We start from the raw sequence: 20,630 nt of genomic DNA, 5'->3' as shown, positions 1-20,630 counted from the left end.
GATATTTGTTTCTCAATTTCCCTCTTTAATATTGGGGCACCTATAATACAATCCCATCAAGGTGATCTTTCCTTTCTTCTTTCTGCGCATATATTTTCACTGGACGATTTTTCAGAAATATCTTCTCTAGTTACAGCAGTAATGTTTTCCTTGATCAAAAACAACCACCACCACCACCACCTTTCTTGCCTCCTTTCCTACCTATAGCATGTAAAACCCGGAACATTGAGCTGCCAGTCTTGTCCATCTCTCAGCCAAGTTTTGGTAATGGCTATATTGTCCTAATCCCATGTTCTTAAACATGCTCTGCGTTCATCAGCCTTACCTGTAAAACCCCTTGCATTAAAATAAATGCACTTTAGTTCAGAGTTACTACATACTCTGACTTTCTCTTATCTGTCTTTACTAATTGACGTGTTCTCTTCACATTCAGAACCTTCCCCATCAATCCTTTCTTTTACATTACTGCTTATAATTCCTTCACTCACCCACCCCCTTCAGTATAAAGTCTCCCTTAGTGGAACAAGCAAATCTCCCTGCTAAGATATTGGACCTCTTCCAAATCAGTTAGACCGATCCTTTTTTGAACAGGTCTTTTGTAGCCTAAAAGGCATTCCAATTGTCCAAAAACTTAAATCCACGAACAGTACGCCAACTCTGCAACCACTGATTTATCTCCTTTTAACCTTTTGTTTGTTCCCTTGTTTGAATTTGGCATTGGGGGTAAACCAAAAATTACTATTTTTAAGGTTCTATTTTTTAATTTTCTACCTAACTTCTTAAATTCACAATGTACTGCTTTAATCTTTTTCCTAAAAATGTCATTCCTACCAGTGTGTACAATAATTTCTGGCATCTCAAACTCACCTTTAACAATATGTTTGAAACATTTAGAGATGTCCTTAATCCTAGCACCAAGAAAGCAACAAACCATCCTAAATTTACCCTCACTGCCACAGAATCTCCTGTCTATGCCCTGACAGGAGAGCCCCCTATAAGAATTAAATTTTGTCAAACGCTGCCTAACATAAGAATCATTCCAACTGTCCAATATCTAACTGCCCCTTCCATTTTCCTCTGAGAGACTATCCCCTTCTACAGTTCCAAAAATTGAATATCTTTTTAATAGAGGAATAGCCACCGGAACTTTTGAACTGTATTCTTGCCTTTCCCAACAGTCACCCATCAATCAGACTGATCCTGCTGTGTAATAACTTTTCTGAATCTACTAGCCATCTCACTGTACCTTATGCCATTAAGGTACATTAATAACATTAAGCCTAAAAAAAGCAACCTTCAATAACACCTGATACATAAAATAAACTACCTAACATCATTTTCTGTAAGTGATGAAAAAACTGAGAATATACTACCTGAAATTAAAAACAACTCCTTATTTTAAAAAAAAGTTTGGCTTTTCAAAAAAACTTTTGCAATGTTTAAAAAAAAATCCCTTTAAAGTTTCTATAGTTTTTTTTTCTTAAACTTCTAAATTTAGAATTAAAAAATACCTCCGCTGTTCTCTGAAGGCCTCCAAAAAGCTCGATTTAAAAGAAAATCTAAATTGAGGAAAAAAATCATGATCAACTCTTGCAATGTGACAAAAATACTACTCCCTTTAACGTGTACAGTTTTTGCTAAGCTTCTAAGTTTTTTTTAGAATAAAAAAACTTCAGCTGTTCACTATAGACCCTGAAAAGCTCATTTAAAACAAGGTCCATTTGACAAAAAATCAGTTGCTTTTTTTGTCTGGTTTTTTGGGTTTTTTTTCTTACTGTTAATGAAACAAAAAGAATAAAAATGTTATACTGGTGAAATATAACTGTAATAAAACTATAATAAATCTTTAACTAAGCCTGCACTCCCAGGAGCAACTGCAAGATCCACCCTGTATGATAAGCTTCAGTGTTTAAGAACTCGAGTTTGTCAAACACAGTTTACATTGAATAAATCTATGCTAGTTTTGTTTTATTCATCCATATATTTACAAGGGTGAATTAATGTTGTGCCAGATATTGTTTCAAAGTTCCCCACCATTAATGTTAAGCTGACTGACTTGTTATTTTACGATATAAATCCTTTCCTCTTGTGAAACAAGCGTGTAATTCCACCTCGAGGCTGGCAACCTTTTAATCACTTTTTCTCTTCAGTGATTTCTGTCCTATCCAATTTCTCTGCTGCCTCTTCGTAACTACATTGGCAGTAACCTTTTTCTTTGTGAATGTTCATTTTAATACCTCAGCTGTGCCCTCTGTCTCCAGAAGGTCATTTTCCTTTTTTTTTGTTCCTGTTGGTCCCACTCTTCCTTTGATTATCCGTTTACTGTTGATAAAGTCATAAGTTTTGTTAGGCTGCCTACTAACCTAGTCTCTCAGACTGTCATTGCTGCTCCCTTTTCACTTTTAAGTTCCCCTCTTTTTGTATTGAACTTGATTTTCCTTGAAATAATGAACCTGGCATTTTTTCATGAACCTCTTTTAACTTCCATTTTAATTTTTACCTTTTAGTCATCCAGGAAACTTTGATCATAGACTCATAGATCATAGAATCCCTACAGTGTGGAAACAGGCAATTTGGCCCATCAAGTCTACACCAACTCTGAAGAGCGTCTTACCCAGACTCTCCCCTCTGCCCTAACGCTGTAACCCTGCATTTCCCATAGCAAATGCACCCTCGCCTGCACATCCCTGGAGACTACGGGCAATTTAACATGGCCAATCCACTTAACCTGCATATCTTTGGATGGAAACCAGAGCACGCGGAGGAAACCCACGCAAACATGGGGAGAATGTGCAGACTCCACCGAGGCTGGAATTGAACCTGGGTCCCTGGCACTAAGGCAGCAGTGCTAACCACAGCCATCATGCTGACTTTAGCTTTCAATGCCCTGTCTTTCCAGCTGGTGAGAATGTCCTTAGTCATTCAAGTTATCTGCTCTTTTGAAGACCTCCCGTTACTCAGTGTCCTTGTTCGTGTCTAATTGGTCAGACTTGATCTCTTAGCCAGAAAAGCCATGGTGCTGAATTAAGTTGTTTTGTGCCTCACTCTGCATTTTGCATGATTTCTTCACTGTCTTGTGTTTTTGTTTGACTGTGTATTGAAATGAATTTCAGAAAGCTGACAGGGAGTGAAGAAATAAATTCCTGTTTGCTTGCCTCTGCCTTCTCCTGCAGTTTCTCTTTGGGTGAATATATGGTGTAATGCTGAGTTCTAAAGAGCAGCAAAATCCTAGTGCATATTCCACAATTCAAGGAAGGGCATACATGAACAGGGATCAGACTGAGCAAAAATTCTTGACCCTAATGAGAACTGTCAGCATCAAGGGAGTGATTGAGGCAGAAATTATTGGCCATCTGTGTGAGCAGGAGTTTCTGCACAGCCTTGGAGACCTTTGTCGATTAGAAATATTTTCAAATGTGCCAGACAAGTTCAAGCAGAGGGAACTATATTTAACCTGTTAAATCCCCTGGAAAACAGAGGTATTTGTAAATTTTAAAAGTTTCAAATAACTTGCATGATGGGCTTTTGAGTCAAGGCCAAAATGTGATGGCAGGGCTTTTGAAGCACACCAGGATGGAAGGGTTGAGGTGGAGGAGGGAGGAGTTTGGATGCGAGAGCTGGTACAGAAGAGGTGACCTAAATGCTTGTTACCTTTTTTCTTTCCTGTTATTTACACTCAGATTTTCATTGAAATGTGGCTTCACCATTATTCACTGGAATTGTATCAGAAAATGCAGTCTCCCCATGTCAAGGTATGTGTTCCCATATTGTTTTCCCATTTGTTTTCTGATGAATTGAGCTGACTGCTTTATCTCTTTGTCTCAAGTGCTTTGCGCAGGCTCCAGCATACTGCAGTCGTAAAGTTGAAAATGGTTTACTAATCTGGATTTAACCTGCAAGCCCCTTATTTTTTTAATCTGCTGTGCTGCTTTATTGAAACCGATTTTGTGTTTCAAGCTCTAAAGGAGTGCTCCCTACATGATTCCTGACCACTGTGATTAGACTAATCCTCATTTTGGTATACTGTGAAGTTTAAATTTTCTTGTAATCTCTCATGGGATGCAATATTGTTGGTCAGGCTAGGATTTATTACTCTTCACTAATTGCCCTGGAGAAGGTGGTGGTGAGCTTCCCTCATGAACCACTGAAGTCCATGTTGTATAGGTACATTGCCAGTGCTGTTGGGGAGAGAATTCCAGGATTTTGACCCAGCGACACTGATCTATTTAAAAATGGTATGAGACTTAGAGGAGAATTTGTAGGAGAAGCATTTTACTTTGTTCCTTTCTCCACTTTTTAGGCATTTTCAAAATTTCAACTTTTGCAGTAATTTGTTTTTGGTCACTGTGGTATTATGATTCAATATCAGATTTCATAAGTAAATTCTAACATCCCAATTGCACCTGGAAGCAACCTGTACACCACTCCCCTGAAGCAGAGTTATTGCTTGGAATAAAAAGCGAAAGAACTGCGGATGCCGGAAACTGTTTCATTTTGTGAACCAGAGCTCCCAATAGCACATTCATGCTGCCCTGAGACTCCCTATTGTACAGGGTGGAGTTTTTGAATCTGTGGGTGACCAGTTAGTTTGGCCGCACTTTAGAGCTCTGCTCCAGCTTTGCACGTCGTGTTGATTTGATGCTTTGGGTGCATGTGCTTTATGCCTCTACATTATTTTCTTTTTTTTCTCCCCCTCGTCATCTTCATCGTCTCCGCTTTGATTCTGCCTGCCTTGTGCGTTCGGGGCATTGCAAGCCAGGGCCGCAGGTATTCACTTTGAAACCGACTAACTCAAGTTAACTCCTTTGAGGATGAGGGTCTGCCTCAGCATTAACCTACTTTTCATAATTTTCTTCTTTTAAGAAGATGGTGAGAATTGTTCTCTGCCTGTATTTCAAACCATCAATGACCTCGCCTTACTGATGGGTTGAATTTACAGCTTGGCAGTCCTGTATTAAGCCCTATCTAGTTGACCACTCTAGAGCACACCGCTAGACTAACTACTGGGCACTAAGATGATCAAATGTTTAGATTTTCATAAATGAGCCAAAAATGAGACCAGTATTTCAAAAGCTGAGCATCCTTCAGAATTCAAAAGGGTTAACGTGATATAACCTATTGCAGTGTTGTGACTCTGTTTATTTAACATTTTTAAAGATATTTGCATGTTGCCAGTTCAAGCGGACATGAAAATTTCAAACTCTACAATGCAAACCCAGTGACAACACTACTAGCTTTGGTTCCTCCTGGGCAGCCTCTGTGACTTTAGTAATGCTGCATTGACTAAAAATGTATATTTCAGAATTGTTGGTAAATTGATCATGATCATGTTCTTGTAATGTACTACTCAGTGTTTCAAATTTGTATCAGTCATGGCTTACCCCCTTAACTGCCATCCAGCATTTGTTCAGTGCCAAAAGCATCTGTCCGGCTTTCCGGAAATGGAAGGCTTGAGACTGCAGAGTAGTTCTGCAAAATGTTTCTTTTTGGGCACTTCAAGGTGAGGGATGTTTGTACTCGAGAATGGAACATTTTAATTTCAGACAAGACATTCCCTATCAATATCAAGCTCTCCCAGGACAGGTGCAGCAAGGGTGCGATACAGAGCACAGCTCCGATACAGAGCACAGCTCCATCTTCACTGTTCTCTTCAAACACTTTAAGGCAACTTACAACATTGGGTTAGATACCTAGATATTTAGAATGTTGCAGGATCGTACATACTTCTACAAAATTTATCACTAAACAATGTCCCTCATTAAAAATCTGCAGTGGTCTTTTCTAACAAAGTTTTATCGCCATTACTAACACATGGTTCATTTACAAATATCAGTGCCGTGCTGTGTGCTGTGGTCTGGTACTGGTTGTGGGACAGGCCACCGATCTCACTGATGGTCCTCATCAAATTGAAATCCCTGTTTGCAGTCTGCGTATAATCTGAATCCATTGACATATTGAGCACTGTAGAGGAAAGTTGACTCTGTATCTGAACTGTGCTGTCCCTGTCCTGAGCATGTTTGATGCGCAGGGAGCATTGTTGAATGAACTTGATTAGCACTGCTCCTGGTCCTTGACGTTGGCCTGGGAGCAATAGTTTGTTTCACTAATGTGGTGATCTCTTTTTTTTTTTTAAACCCACATCAATATAATGTTCTGCTTGGTAATTGGACATCATTCCAATCTGCTACCTATTGCCTTTATCTGACACCTAATACCCATAATCAACTTTCAATCCCACTGTGATCCAATGGCTGTAAAAGTTGTTCACTTCTTAATAATGGTTTTTAGAAGCTGGAGTTTGGCAGTATAGGGGCTAATGATGCTCGTTTATGTATATTAAATGTTAGCAATGAATGAATGTTTTTAAATGTTGATTTGCTGTATTTATAATGTTTCTTTCTCTCTCTCTCTGGGTTAATGCTTTCCTCTTTGTATTGTCTTGTTCTCGGATGCTAACCCCCAGTTGGAAGTGCTACAGTACCGCCTCGGTATTTGCAGTACTCAGTACAACACTACATCGCCACTGCCTGGCCATGGCACCTTCCACACTTACCAAGTACCTTTTTTTATTTTCATTTTTGGTGTCTTAATAAATCTTGTCAGCCACATGGTAAAACTCAGAATCTGTGGTGTCCAAATAGTGCCAATCAGTGACTCCTGAGTGCAGGATGGTGTCTACTATGTTTCAGGAAGTGGGTTGTCCCGTGATGGGACTCTTAACTGAGGCTGTCAATCAAGTACTGAGTGTACAAGCCAGCTGATTGACTGTATGTGGGCCTGGGATACTGTGAAATGAGACCAGTTACCTAAGGTACTGCTTTAAATCAATTTGTGTCACAGCATAAAATGCTACAATTTGATCACTGAAGGACAAGAGGTTGATAACTCTCTCAAGAAAAAACTGGAAAAACATCTGCTAAATACAAGCTTTTGAATAACTAATCCTATTTCGTAGCCTTGCTATCTCCTGTAGATTTGCTATCTCTTTGCTGCTTCCCAGGAGCTTGGTTTCTTCCCTGGTGCCTAACACTCTTCAACAGCAATTGACTCTCTGTGCAGCCCAAAACCCAATGCAGTGTCTGGATGCTTTCCTGTCTTGCTGTCTGTAACTGTTGGACAGGACCAGGAAGAAGGGGAATGAAAACACTTAAGTCTTCGAGGTTCAATAAATGAAATATTACAATAGTGTCACTGAGGCATAAATTGTTGATTTTATTTGAGAGGGACATTAGGAAATGCTCTTTTTAAAATTACCATCAATTTTTGTTGACCCGAGATATTGCAAGTTGGGTGAAAGCAACAGAACGCAGTGGATGAGACCTGAAGAAAAGTTAGATGGTTGAAAAAGACGTTATGAGGAAGAGTCAGGCTGAGACTAACAAACTCCTGAGCAATTGGAAAGAGAGGAGAAGAGCCATCAATATTCGGACAGTTAATCATTTTGAGAGCCTGTGCTTTAGCATGAGACATATGTTGGAACATGTTAAGAAGTATATGGAGACACATCTTTCAATTGAAGAACAGAACAGTGCTGGAGACCTAAAATTAAACAACTTGGCCAAAAATTGATGCGGTTCCCAACCAAGGGAGGCTTATTACCCTCAGGTGGATGTAAAAATTCTCATGCGCTATTTTGAAGAGCAGGGCCTGCAGTAAAGACTCTTTCAATTGCACCTTCCCAACCCACAACATCTATTATGTAGGAAACCAGGAAAATAGATGCATGGGAGCGCCACGACCTGCCAGTTCCCATCCAAGCCACACGTCATCCTGTTTAGAATCACATTATCCCTTCTGTATTGCTGGCTTAAAATCTTGGAATTCCCTCCCTAACAGCAGTGAATATCCCTACAGGCATACCTACATAACCAGGACTACAGTAGTTCAAAGCAGTGAATTCCTACCATGTTCTACAGGACAATTGAGAATGAGCAATAAGTGCTGGCTTAGCCAGCATCAGCTTCAGCCTTGGACAAATTGATTCACACTTCAGTCAAGGAGCATTGCACAGTGTGTGGCTGGCTTAGAATTGTTGAGAGAGGGAGTCTAGAGATATGGTCGTCATCACGTAGAGGAAAGACTTTTCAGTCCCTGGCTCTCCAGTTCGTCCCTTTCCCTTGCTCTATCTGCGTAACCCTGCAGGTTTATTTCCCTCAAGTGCCCATCCAATTCTCCATTGAAATTGCTATCATCTCCACTTCTGCTATCCTCCTAGTCAACAAATTTGAAGTTACTACCACCTGCCGTGCTGCATAAAAACAATTTTTCTTAGATGCCCCATATCTCTTACCCAAAACCTTAAATGTGTCTCTGCAGCTAATGGAAACAGCTTTTCATTGTCTGCCTTATCTAAACCTGTCTTAATCTTGTACACCTCTGTCAAATCCCACCTTAATTTCTGCTCCAAGGGAAAACAATCCCAGCTTCTGTAACCTAAACTTGTAACTAAACCTCCACCCCTGATCCTTGGAACAGTTCTGGTAAATCTCCTTTGCACTCTAAGATTTTTGTACCCTTCCTAAAGTATGACTAGAACTGAATGCAATATTCCAGTTGTGACTTAAAGCTTTCTTAAGGTTCAACGTAACTTCTTGTGTTATCTGCACCTCAATCTATGAAATCCAAGGTCTTATATGCTTAACTGACCAGCTCTCAATTTCTCCTGCCACCTTCAAGATCTAAGTTTTGAGATTAAAAGGAATTATTGCATGGGTACCTGCAAGACCAGTAGCTGAGAGAGCAAGAGATTTGCACTTGGAAACATTTGAAGATCTCCAGGCTGAATGAGACCAGTCTTTGTTTCAACATACTCAAAAACAAGAACATCATTTGGCACTAAGATTTTGAGGATTACTTATTTTTATTTCACCAGAGTTCTGTTGTTTTGCCATGTATGTAACATTTTATTTACAAATTGCCTTGGGTTACCATGTGGCTTTCTTTGTGGTGTGTTAGCATTCTGCTATTGTAGATGTTTCAACTCAGCATTTTTCTTGGATGACTTTGGTTATACACCGTTAATAAATACGGAACAGTTGGCCAAATCCTGTGTTTTATGTTTAGCTTGTCTGTTAGTTCATACCTTTCTCCTGTTGGGATTTGACAGCGTACAGTATGCATGGTACCATCCTGCGTGATGTATGTTCCACTGCTTGAAATGGAAAGGGTGCCAAAGACTGCCTTTTGTAGGCAGAGAGTTGTTGGTACCAAGAAATAAACTTGATAATCACCATTTTTATACATTAAAGGTGGTGAATTCTGCGCAACAGGGTCTTAATGAATTCCAATATGCTGTTACAGATGTGACTTTTTCCCATTGTCCATCCAAGACAAATCCTGGCCTCCTAACTGTTTTCATTTCTTCAGTATTTTTTTTTGTGAATTTTATTTTCGGTGTTGGTGACTTAATTGCATGGGAATATTTGTTGTGACTTCACATCAGAATTTCTTGCCTGCAGTAAGATTGAAATGATAGCCAGCATGTGCAGAAAGGGTTTGCCCCAATTCCAGGTAACACTCAGAACAGCAGTATCAATTATAGCCTGTTATGTTATATTTACATTTAACTTGATTTATCATTATTATATCCTATTTGGGATGCAGCAGATGTAGTCAGGTGTCTCCCACAACATAACCGGATGTGATAATCAGTACTTTTTGTTTATGATACTTCAGCCTGACTTTCAAGTCTAGGATGCTGAAGTGAAACTATTAATGGAGAAATTGCTGTCCGAATGCTGGACAAATTGATATGTAAGAGGCTGTGCCCCTCGCCTAGGCTGGTCCTGAAAGAAGTTACTGAGCAGAGTCGGAGAAAGAATAAGTTCCAGCCCCATCGCTTGGTGGTTGACTGGAGGAAACTGTTAACCGTTAACTAACTACATACAAACAAACAGCATGAGATCTGGCAAATCAGAGGGAAGCGGGAGGCATCCTGTCCTGGAATAACTTGACTCTGATGTTCAAATGCTCAGGCAACAGTGACATTGTCATTATTTGATCCAAGTTGCTTAAATGTTCTTCTTTGAGAATGTGACTAGTTCAGCATCATTCTGTTCAGTGTCATCTCTTGTACTTTATTGTCACTTTCCCTCTACTGTTGCTAATACAGTCCAACCATATAGTCCACTGTCTCCCAGTGCACTTCCCAGTTAACAGGATTTGCACATTGTGTGACTGGATGTGTTTTTTGGTTAAGAACGACACCATCTTTTCCTACCCTCACCCCTGAAGACTGTGACTCACTTGACCTCAACCCTGTTTCTCTGTGCTTGATTTTAATTGGATTTCTTTCCCTCTTTAGTCCCTGAAATGACTGATTCTTGGACCTCCCTTGGCATCTTGACTAATTGGTCTACACTGAATGTACATTGAGAGTGTTGGCCATTTAGCTGCAGGCTGAAAACGCAGCTTTACCTGCAGTTGTTTGCACTTGGTGTACATATTAACACAACCCAAACAGGAGCCACAGCATCACAATTAAAAATGGGAACCTAGGCTATTTTTGTTTTTTGACTTTTCAATCCTGAGCCCTGACTCTCATCTTGGTCAAAATCTATTAATTTCACAGATCAGAAAGGAAATTTTGGATCTTGTTGCTGGGTGAGCCCGTTATACACAAGTGAGAGTTCATTTTGAATGAGACCTGTGAATTTGAATGAAGTGATGTGTGAGCAGGCTGCTTTGCAGATGATAGGACCCAGGTTTCGGCCCATTTTCCATTTAACAAGTTCTGATGCTACTAGGAAGAGACGAGAAGCGAGGAAAGTCAGTGACCGTGCAATTGTTCTTGTGGTGTGAACAGAGGTGGTGAATTATTGCCTTTGGTGCATGTTAGTTTAATTATTTAACTCTACCATTGTCATTGTTAGATGTGAGATCCATCAAAAATGGTTCTGAGCAGGAGGTATATTTAGTCAAGTGGGTCCTTACATTAAGTTACTGCCTTAGTGTTGAATTATGATTCTGCATGCTCTCTCCATTTTCTGACATCTGTTCTGTATTTGATAGGAACCCTTCACTCCAACAGAGGAGCATGTGCTAATGGTGAGACTGCTGGTCAAGCACCTCCACTGTTTCTCCAATAGCCTAAAACCAGAGCAAGCCTTGCCTTCACCTTCAACTCATTCTCACACTGCAAGTCCACTGGAGGAATTCAAGAGGTTAGCCAATTCTTTTAGTGAATTGTGTATTTCTGAAGATTTCAGTCAGGCTGATACGGAGACAGTGGGGATAGCGGCAGGTACCTCAAATGGCAAGAACTAACTTATGTCCAGCAAGAATCTCTGCAATGGCACCCAAATATTGTACAGTCATTATTGATGTAGGATTAAAAGCCACATGTTCCAGTTTGCTGATGGCATAAAGACAGACAACTTAGTGAAACTGCAGATGGAAGCATTAAATTACAAGGGGACTTTGAAGGATTATATGTAAACAAAAATGCGGTAAATAGGTTTTTATGTACGTGTAAAATCATTCACTTTTTTGAACCTTAAAAAGGAAAGACCTGGCTACCCTTTAAATGATGAAAAGTTAGAAATGGTGGAGGTTCAAAAATATCTTTTTGGGGTGTGGCGGTATATATGTATGCAAAAGGTTCTCAACAAGTGCAGAGAGTTAGAGGCTAATGGACTTGCTGCCCTCTGTGCCTTAAAGCCAAGAAAATAGAAGTCGTCATGCTGCTGCTGCATAAAGCCCGGGTTAGACCAAACCTACTGTGCTGAGAGCACCATTGGTCACCTTAAATGCATTGAAAGTGGAACATAGATTTACCTGAACACTGTCTAGACTCCAAGAATTAATTTTCAGAGCAGTATTTTGCAACTAATTAAGTAAGCCAGGCTTGTATTGCCTGGAATTTGGTAGAACTTGGAAATGGCTGAAGGATAATTTGATTTCAGGGTATTAAGGGAAATAGGGTAGATGGTAAGGAGCTGCTTTTGCTGGTTGGACTTTAGGACCAGGCGCAGTCTAACAACGAGACCCAGACTTTTCATGAATAGAATTAGGAAATATTTCTACAAAGAAAGGGTAGTAGAAATTTAGAACTCTCTTGGGTGGATAGTTGTCATGCATGATCAATTGAAAGTTTTTTTTTTTTTTAACGAAAGGAATTCATTGGTATGGGAGAAGACCGGTATCAGTCATGGTCTCACTGAATGGTGGACAGGCTGAAGTTGCTAAATGACCTGTTCCTATGGAACTTGTGCTCCTAAGTACATTCTATTTGGTGTTGTCTATGTCAGCATCAATGTCCCCCAACATGAGAGTCCCTCTACAATTCAAATGCTTCCCAGTCATGAGGCTACTGCCAGCCTGTGCCATTAAATGCTTCAGATCAGGTCCTGCACTGATTGATTAGTAATGGAGCTAGCTTTCCTCAATTCTTTAATCAAGCAACAAAACTTGTACTGATGTGTTTTTAATTTCAGAACTGTCCCAAGTTGCATCACAGTACCAAAGTCAGGTACAAAAGGGCTCAGGAAAATTTGTCTACACTTTCACTGAGTGTCATTTCCAAATTAGTGTTAATTGTTGCTGAGTTTGGGCTCATTTTCGTTGCACTGAATTGGAAGGGTTGAGTCCCACATCTGTCCCTGAGCGTTTTGTCCTTTAATTATTTTTCCTTTAATTTGCATCTCTCTCAGTTTAATTGTGAAAAGGCTGTGTATATGCTGTGCACTGGAGAGAATATTTTCAACACAATAATACAAACAGACCTTCAACTTATTGTTTACCATTGCCACATTAAGAGCCCTGGCTTTGTGATGTATCTGTCGTACCCTTCCTCATGTGTTAAAGAACCATGTGGAGAGTGATTTATCTTCACTCCTCGCCCGTTTCTAAACAGTCTTGCTTTTTCTAAAAGTACTAAATAAAAACCGAAAGAACTGCAGATGCTGTAAATCGGGAACAAAAACAGAAGTTGCTGGAAAGCTCAGCAGGTTTGGCAGCATCTGTTAAGAAAAAAATCAGTTAATGATTCGGGTCCAGTGACCCTTCCTCAAACTTTTTTAAAACACGGATGTACGTGGGCAGGGATTGGACTGGGGGGAGAAGACTGAGTCAAGGTAGGAAGAGATGAGTTCTGTGGGGCAGGAACAGGCTGAAACAATGGGTCTGCCTGACCAGTCCTGTTTCTCGGTTTTTTTTGTTTTTTTTTTTTTGACGAGTTAGACGCTGGCTGGGGGATTATCAGTTTGGAGGCAGTGTGGGGTAGGTCACCAGATGAAATGAGATCAGTTACTGTCGTTGATACAATGGCCTGATGTGTCATGGTGGGGGCATGGTCAAGGGGAAGATAGGAGGTATCTTAGAGCTGGCTCTGAGCCTCTGCAAGGTAGAGGTCGGTACACCAGACTACCACAGCACCACCCTTATTGGCAGGCTTAGTAACGAAGTCAGGGTTCGATCTAAGCGCACGGAGTGCAGTCAGTTCGGAGGGAGATAGATTGGATTTGGTGAGGAGGGAGCAGGGAAATTAAGGTGACCAATATCATGTTTACAGTTCTCGATGAACAGATCGAGTGCAGGTAAAAGGCCAGAGGGAGGGGTCCAATGGAGGGAGAGTATTGGAACTGGGCGAAGGGGTTTGTGGGACCAGGAGAGGACTCTTGCCCAAAGAAAGGGGCATGAAGGCGAAGACAGCGAAAGAAGAGTTCGATGTCGTGTTGTGCCCAAAATTCTGAGGAAGCGTCACTGGACCCGTAATGTTAACTTATTTATTTATTTATTTATTTTTTCCCTTCACGGATGCTGCCAGACCTGCTGAGTTTTTCCAGCAACTTCTGCTTTTGTTCCTAAAAGTGCTGCTGCTTGTTTTCTCATTGGGTGTTCAACCATAACAGACATGAGCTGATGTCGTTACATACTTGCTTTCTGTTAGGTGGTCACGGATGAGCCATCATTCTCTGTTGTCTGTCCTTCCTCATCATAAGGACACTTATAATTCATCTAAGATCACCCTTTGAAGCAGCTGGAGCTGTATGGAAATGCGTAGAAAAATTACACTGAGAGGGAGCAGAAATGAGTTACAGTGAGAAAAGTAAGAGTCCGAACATTGAGATAAAACGGGAAGATATTGAGGAAAAGTCAGAGCAGTTAGGGATACAGTGAAAAGCTGTGATGAAAACCGTTGCAGTGAGTGAGATGTGGTTATTTTACTGCATACTGTCCATTATTAAACACACCACATGTTGTGTGGCACACTGCCTGACTATGAAGAGCCCTGCGCTGGTATCTCAAGTGCCAGTTTTCAAGCCTCAGCTTACCACCTTGCCTGCTTCATGTTGCAGATGAATGGACTAGAATGGGAAAATGATGACTTAGAATGTGGAAAACTGATCAAATATCTACTAGGGCACATTAAAAGGACAATTATTAGTTAATGCTTGGGGTACTTGGTTAGGCCACACATGGAAAGGTGTGTTCACCAAAAGCCTTTCTAAAGAATCATAGCAGGGCAGAGGTGACCAATAAGACTGAAGTCTAAAGGAGATGCACTGAGGGAAAACCAGGGAAGCTGAATTGTCTCGAGGAAAAATGGGAAAGAACAGTTTGTTCAGAATATTCCTTTAAATTGACCAGCCTACTCGCATTTAAATCAATGAAGATTTTTTTTTCTTTTTAAGCTGATTTTGAAGGAGTGATGTTTTCCGAGAGATGAACATTTGGAGCAATCTGCCAGACTCTAGCATAGACCATAACACATAGGAACAGAATTAGGCCATTCAGCTCATCAAGTTTGCTTTGCTATTCCATCATGTCTGGGTTTCCCAAACCTATTCACCTGCCTTTTCCCTATAACCCTTGATCCACTTACTAATCAAGAACCTTTCTAGCTCTGTCTTAAATACGCGCAATAACTTGGTCTCCACAGCCCTCTGCATCAATGAATTCCACAGATTCACCACCCTCTGGCTGAAGAAGTTCCTCCTCATCTCAGTTCTAAAGGGATGGACCTTCAGTCTAAGCCCGTGCCCAACGTCCGGATCTCTGAGTAGTGGGAACATCTACTCTATGTCCACTTTCTCCAGGCCTCTCAGTATTTGTAGGCTTCAATGAGATCCCCTCGCATCCTTCTAAATTCCATTGAATGTAGACCCAGAGTCCGCAACTGCTCCACATTTGACAAGCCCTACATTTGTAGGGTTATTCTTGTAGACCTCCTTTTAGACACCCAACAAGGTTAGCATATCTGTCCTTAGATACAGGGCCCAAAACTACCCTCAATATTCAAATGCAGACTGACCAGAGCCTTGCACACCCTCAAAAACCCATTTGTTTGTTTATTCTGGTCCTCATTTGCCTTCCTAACTGCCAACTGAACTGCATGTCGATCTTAAGAAAATCCAGAACTGAAACTCCTAAGTCCCATTGTGCTTCAGATTCCCAAAGCCTTTCCCCATTTGGAAAATAATCTACGCTTCTATTCTTCCTACCAATGTGCATAACCTCACACTTTCTCACATTGTATTCCATCTGCCACTTCTTTGCCCACTCTCCTAGCCTGTCCAAGACCATCTGCAGCCTCCCCACTTCCTTAACACTGCCTGTCCCTCCACCTATCTTTGTGTCGTCTGCAAACTTAGCAACAATGCCCTCAGTTCCTTTGTCTGGCTTGTTAATGTATAACATGAATAGTTGTCCCCACACTGACCCTTATGGAACTCCACTAGTCACTGGCTGCCATCTGGAAAAACACCCCTTTATCCTACTCCCTGCTTTCTGCCAGTCAGCCATGCCAGTACCTTGCCCCTAACACTATGGCTGTTACCTTGTTTAGCAGCCTCCTGTGCAGCATCTTGTCAAGGGCCTTCTGCAAATCCAAATAGATCGCATCCTTTGGCTGTCCGTTGTGTAACTTGCTCATTACCACCTCAAAGAATTCTAACAGATTTGTCAAACGTGACCTCCCCTTGATGAAGCCATGCTGACCCAGCCTTATTACTATGCGCTTGCAAGTAGTCCGCAATCTCATCCTTAATAACAGACTCTCGAATCTTACTAATGACCCAGGTCAGACTAGCAAACCTATAGTTTCCTGTCTTCTGCCTCCCTCCCTTCTTAAATAGGGTGTTACATTAGCCATTTTCCAGTCCTCTAACATCCTCCCTGACTCTAGTTATTCCTGAAAGATTACCACTGATGCCTCCGCAATCTCCACAGCTATCTCCTTCAGAACTCCTGGTTTAGTCCAACTGATCCAGGCAATATATCCACCTACAAGTTTCTAATCTTTCAGCTTCTCCAGCACCTTCTGCTTAGTGATGGCCACTGCTCACCCCTGCCCCCTGACTTCCTTGAAGCTCTGTTATGCTACTAGTGTCTTCCACCATGAATAACACAGAATAAAACCGAAATGAGCTTTCAGCTGATGACAGGACCAGAGAGGTGCGTTTTGATGAGAGAATGGGAATGGAGAGATGGACTTTGCTCCGAAAAAGAGGGGCAACCATTGGGTTTATTGAAGAGACATCATTAATTGAGTTGATGGCTTTTCAGTCCTTGGCCTTTAATTTTTATGATCCCACTAGTTGTGGATGTCAACATTTGTTGATCATGCCTTGATGCCTTGAAGTTACAGCTTTAACCCCTGAGGGAAGTGGGAAGCCTTCAAAAATGAGATAACGAGAGTCCAGAGACAATGTTCTTGTTAGTGTGAAGGGCAAGTTTGGTAGGTGTAGGGAATGTTGGTTGACTAGAGAAATTGAGGCTCTGGGTCAAGAAAAGGAAGGAAGCATATGTCAGGTATAGACAGCAGGGATCGAATGAATCCCTTGAGTATAAAGGCAGTAGGAGTAGACTTAAGAGGGAAATCAGGAGAGCAAGAAAGGAACATGAGATAGCTTTGGAAAATTGGGTTAAGGAGAATCCAAAGGAATTCTACAATACATTAAGGACAAAAGGGCAACGAGGGAGAGAATAGAGTCCCTTAAAGATCAGCAAGGCTGCCTACATGTGGAGCTGCAGAAGGTGGGTGTGATATTAAACAAATATTTCACATCACTGTTTACTGTGGAGGAGAGTATGGAAGTTAGAGAACATCGGGAAACAAATAATGATATCTTAAAGTGTCATGTCACAAGGGAGGACGTGCTGGATGTCTTAAAACGTCTAAAGGCAAATAAATCCACAGGACCTGATCATGTGTACCCTAGAACTTCGTGGGAAGCTAGGGAGTTGTTTGCTGAGATATTTGTATCATCGATAGCCACAGGTGAGGTGCTGGAAGACCATTTAAGAAAGGTGGCAAGGAGAAACCAGGAAACTGCATCGATGGTGGATAAGTTATTGGAGGGGATTCTGAGGGACAGAATTTACATGTATTTGGAAAGGCAAGGACTGATTAGGGGTAGTCCGCATGGCTTTGTGCATGGGAAATCGTGTCTCACTAACTTGATTGAGTTTTTGAAGAAGTGACAAAGAAGGTTGTTGAAGGCAGAGTGGTGGATGATGTTGTCTGTATGAACTTCAGTAAGGCATTCAATGAACTTCCGCATGGTAGACTGGTTAGCAAGGTTAGATCACATGGAATCCAGAGAAAGCTAGCCATTTGGATGCAAAATTGGCTTGGAGGTAGACTGGAGGCCCGTGACTAGCAGTGTGCTGCAGAATTGGTGTTGGGTTCACTGCTTTTTGTCACTTATTTAAATAATTTGGATGTGAACATAGGAGGCATGGTTGTAGTTTTGCAGATGACATCAAAATTGATAGTGCAATGAACAGTGAAGAAGGTTACCTCGCAGGACCTTGATCAGATAGGCCAATGGGCTGAGGAGCAGCAAATGGAATTTAATTTGGGTACATGTGAGGTGCTGCATTTTGGTTGGGCAAATTAGGGTAGGACTTATACATTTGATGGTATAGTTCTAGGGAGTGTTGCTAAACAATGACACCTTGGGTACATAGATCCTTGAAAGCAGAATCGCAGGTAGACAGGGTAGTGAAGAAGGCATTTGGTATGCTTGCCTTTATTGGTCAGTACATTGAGAATAGGAGTTGGGAGGTCATGTTGCGGCTGTACGGCACATTGGTTAGGCCACTTTGGAATACTGTGTTCAATTCTGGTCTCCCTGCTATAGGAAAGATGTTGTGAAACTTGAAAGAATTCAAAAGATTTACAAGGATGTTACCAAGGTTGAGCTACAGGGAGAGGCTGAATAGGCTGGGGCTATTTTCCATGGAGCATCAGAGGATGAGGGATGACGTTATGGAGGCTTATGAAATCGTGAGGGGCATGGATAGGGTGAATAGACAGGTCTTTTCCCCAGCATAGGGGAGTCCAAAACTAGAGGATATAGGTTTAAGGTGAGAGGGGAAAGATTTAAAAGGCACTTGGGGGCAACCTTTTCATGCAGAGGGTGTGTATGTATGGAATGAACTACCAGAGGAGTTAGAGACTGGTACAATTGCAACATTTTAAAAGGCATCTGGATGGGTATATGAGTAGGAAGGATTTAGAGGGATTTGGGCCAAATGTTGGCAAATGGGACTAGATTTATTTAGGATATCTGGTCGGCATGGACAAGTTGGACTGAAGGGTCTGTTCTGTGCTGTAAATCTCTGTGTACCCAAGTGTGTTTCTGAGAGGTGAATGACAGTAATAAATGTAGAAGAGTTGTTTGCTGCTTAAGTGCAATGATGTTCTGTATCACATGGCTCTCCTGTGGGTTGGAGGAGGTTTTAGGCTGAACTACATCCGTTGATTATGAAAGTGAAGATTAAGATTCTGTGAAGCAATCTTTCTCCATTTCTTGCACATGGCTGCTCAGTTAAGGTGGATGTAATTTGTTCTTTGATTTTCTTGCAGGGCTGTGATTTCATGTTTTTTTCAGCAGAAGTTGTACGTGTTCCTGCAGCAATGTTTCAGTCACTGGCCTCTGGATGCCTCCTTTAGAGCGGTATGTTGCAACTGACCACTGCATGTTTTTATGTCTATCATAGAACAGCCTTTATAACATGGAATTATGTTGAACTCCTCCTCAAAGCACAGTAACTGACACCAGATTGAATAGTGGGGGTAAAAACAGAAGTTGCTGGAAAAGCTCAGCAGGTCTGGCAACATCTGTGAAGAAAAATTTGAGTTAACGTTTCAGTTCTGAAGAAGGGTCACTGGACATCTGTACAACCTTTGCCATGTTCCGATGCTAGTAACTGAATTTCGACAGACCATGCAAACTGGGAGCAGGAGTAGGCCATTCAGCCCATCAAGTCTGCTCTGCCATTTAGTGAGATCATGGCTGATCTGATAATCCTCAACTCCATTCCTCTGCCTTTCCCTGTGACCCTTGATTCCCTTACTTATTAAAAATATATCTCGGCCTGATTTATACTTAATGATCCAGCCTGAAATGATTCAAAGACAAGAAGTTGACTGAATTTTGAAGTATGATTAGCCAAGATCAAACTTGAATTCACATCCTTGTCTTCTCACCTCCTTTTCTCACCTCAAAAGTTTTCTCCAGCCCTAACATTTCCAAGAACTCTTAGCCCTCTCCTCCGCACCTATCAGCACCGCTCGTAGTTCTGTTCTCAAATGATGAACTCCTTCCCTCTATCCTTCTGCTTCTCCATCTCCAAGACCTTCCTTAAATCCCAACTTTGACCAAAGCTGTTTTACAATATCACACACAGTCCAGATCATCATTAAAACACTTTTGAACTTTTACTGTTCTGACAGACGACAGTATAATTCCTATCTGTATTGAGCGTATTGCTGCCAATGGACAGGCAGTCCCTGGGTTGCAAATAGCTTCTTTTCTTGAGACCGTTTGCAAATCGATTTGTACCCAGGTTGGAACGCAAAGCAGGACAATATAGCCGTTTATAAGTCCGGAAAATGTTCATACGATGGATCTTTAGAATTACACCCTGATAGGATCACATTTGTAAGTCAGGTATTTGTAAATCGGGGACCTGTTGTAGTGTAGGACTACAGTATTACTGTGCCAGTGTGATGTTGTTAGTTCTGCTGCCATGACCAGTACAACAACGTGTCATGATTTCAGTCTGATGAATCGGCTCGATAGCTTCAATCTTCAGAAAAAATCGAGCTGCAAGTTCAAAATTTATAATCATACAGCCAGATGACTTGACTCTCAAAAGGCCCCTTGGAATGAGGGTTCAATTTTTAATTTTTGCCTGTCCTCTTTTTAATAGTTCAGCTTTTCTGTGCAGGTTTTGGAAACGTGGTTGAGCTATCTGCAGCCATGGAGGTATGCAGGAGAAAAACCATTCAGCCTGATTGATTCTATGGATCGCAGCGTACCAGACAAATGGTAAATCACATGGGAGACTTTGATATAGCAGTGGGATTACAGTTAAAATGCAAGCAAAGATACCCTTCTAACTTGGCTCGAGTCATCTTCACTTTACACCCAGTTTTGTGTTCACAGTGGAGTTAAATAGTTTCTTTATATTATCCATATTTCTGAGCATGGGAGAGATCTGGACCATGTTTCCTGTCTTGCCCTTCCCCAGGTTAAAAGCAGTTCACCTTGGCTTGTTTCTTTCCATTATGTCAAGCAGTAGCTACCTTTTTTATAAGGTGCAGTACCTAACACTGCAGATATTACATATAAGTGTGAGACAACAAGGTGCAAGGCTGGATGAACACAGCAGGCCAA

The 20,630-nt window shown here is 41.3% G+C and overlaps 1 protein-coding gene across 5 annotated transcripts in view; it reads left to right on the top strand.

The window, feature by feature from the left end:
• The window catches only part of smpd4 (sphingomyelin phosphodiesterase 4), a 55,086-nt gene that overhangs the window by 18,693 nt on the left and 15,763 nt on the right, over positions 1-20,630 (top strand). For 2 of the 5 annotated variants that reach the window (XM_048611277.1, XM_048611276.1), the window contains 4 exons: positions 3,681-3,752; positions 11,011-11,162; positions 18,815-18,905; positions 20,182-20,282. In XM_048611277.1, coding sequence (XP_048467234.1) covers positions 3,681-3,752; positions 11,011-11,162; positions 18,815-18,905; positions 20,182-20,282 — 416 coding nt within the window. Of the gene's footprint in view, positions 1-3,680; positions 3,753-4,755; positions 4,768-6,463; positions 6,557-11,010; positions 11,163-18,814; positions 18,906-20,181; positions 20,283-20,630 lie in introns of all 5 variants that reach the window. The other 3 variants (XM_048611273.1, XM_048611274.1, XM_048611275.1) reach the window with 3 other exon arrangements.

This window comes from Rhincodon typus, chromosome 24 (assembly GCF_021869965.1).
Source record: "Rhincodon typus isolate 14 chromosome 24, sRhiTyp1.1, whole genome shotgun sequence".
Taxonomy (NCBI): domain Eukaryota; kingdom Metazoa; phylum Chordata; class Chondrichthyes; order Orectolobiformes; family Rhincodontidae; genus Rhincodon; species Rhincodon typus.
The sequence above is the reverse complement of the archived record's forward strand: the minus strand, read 5'-3'. Positions and strand labels throughout refer to the sequence as shown.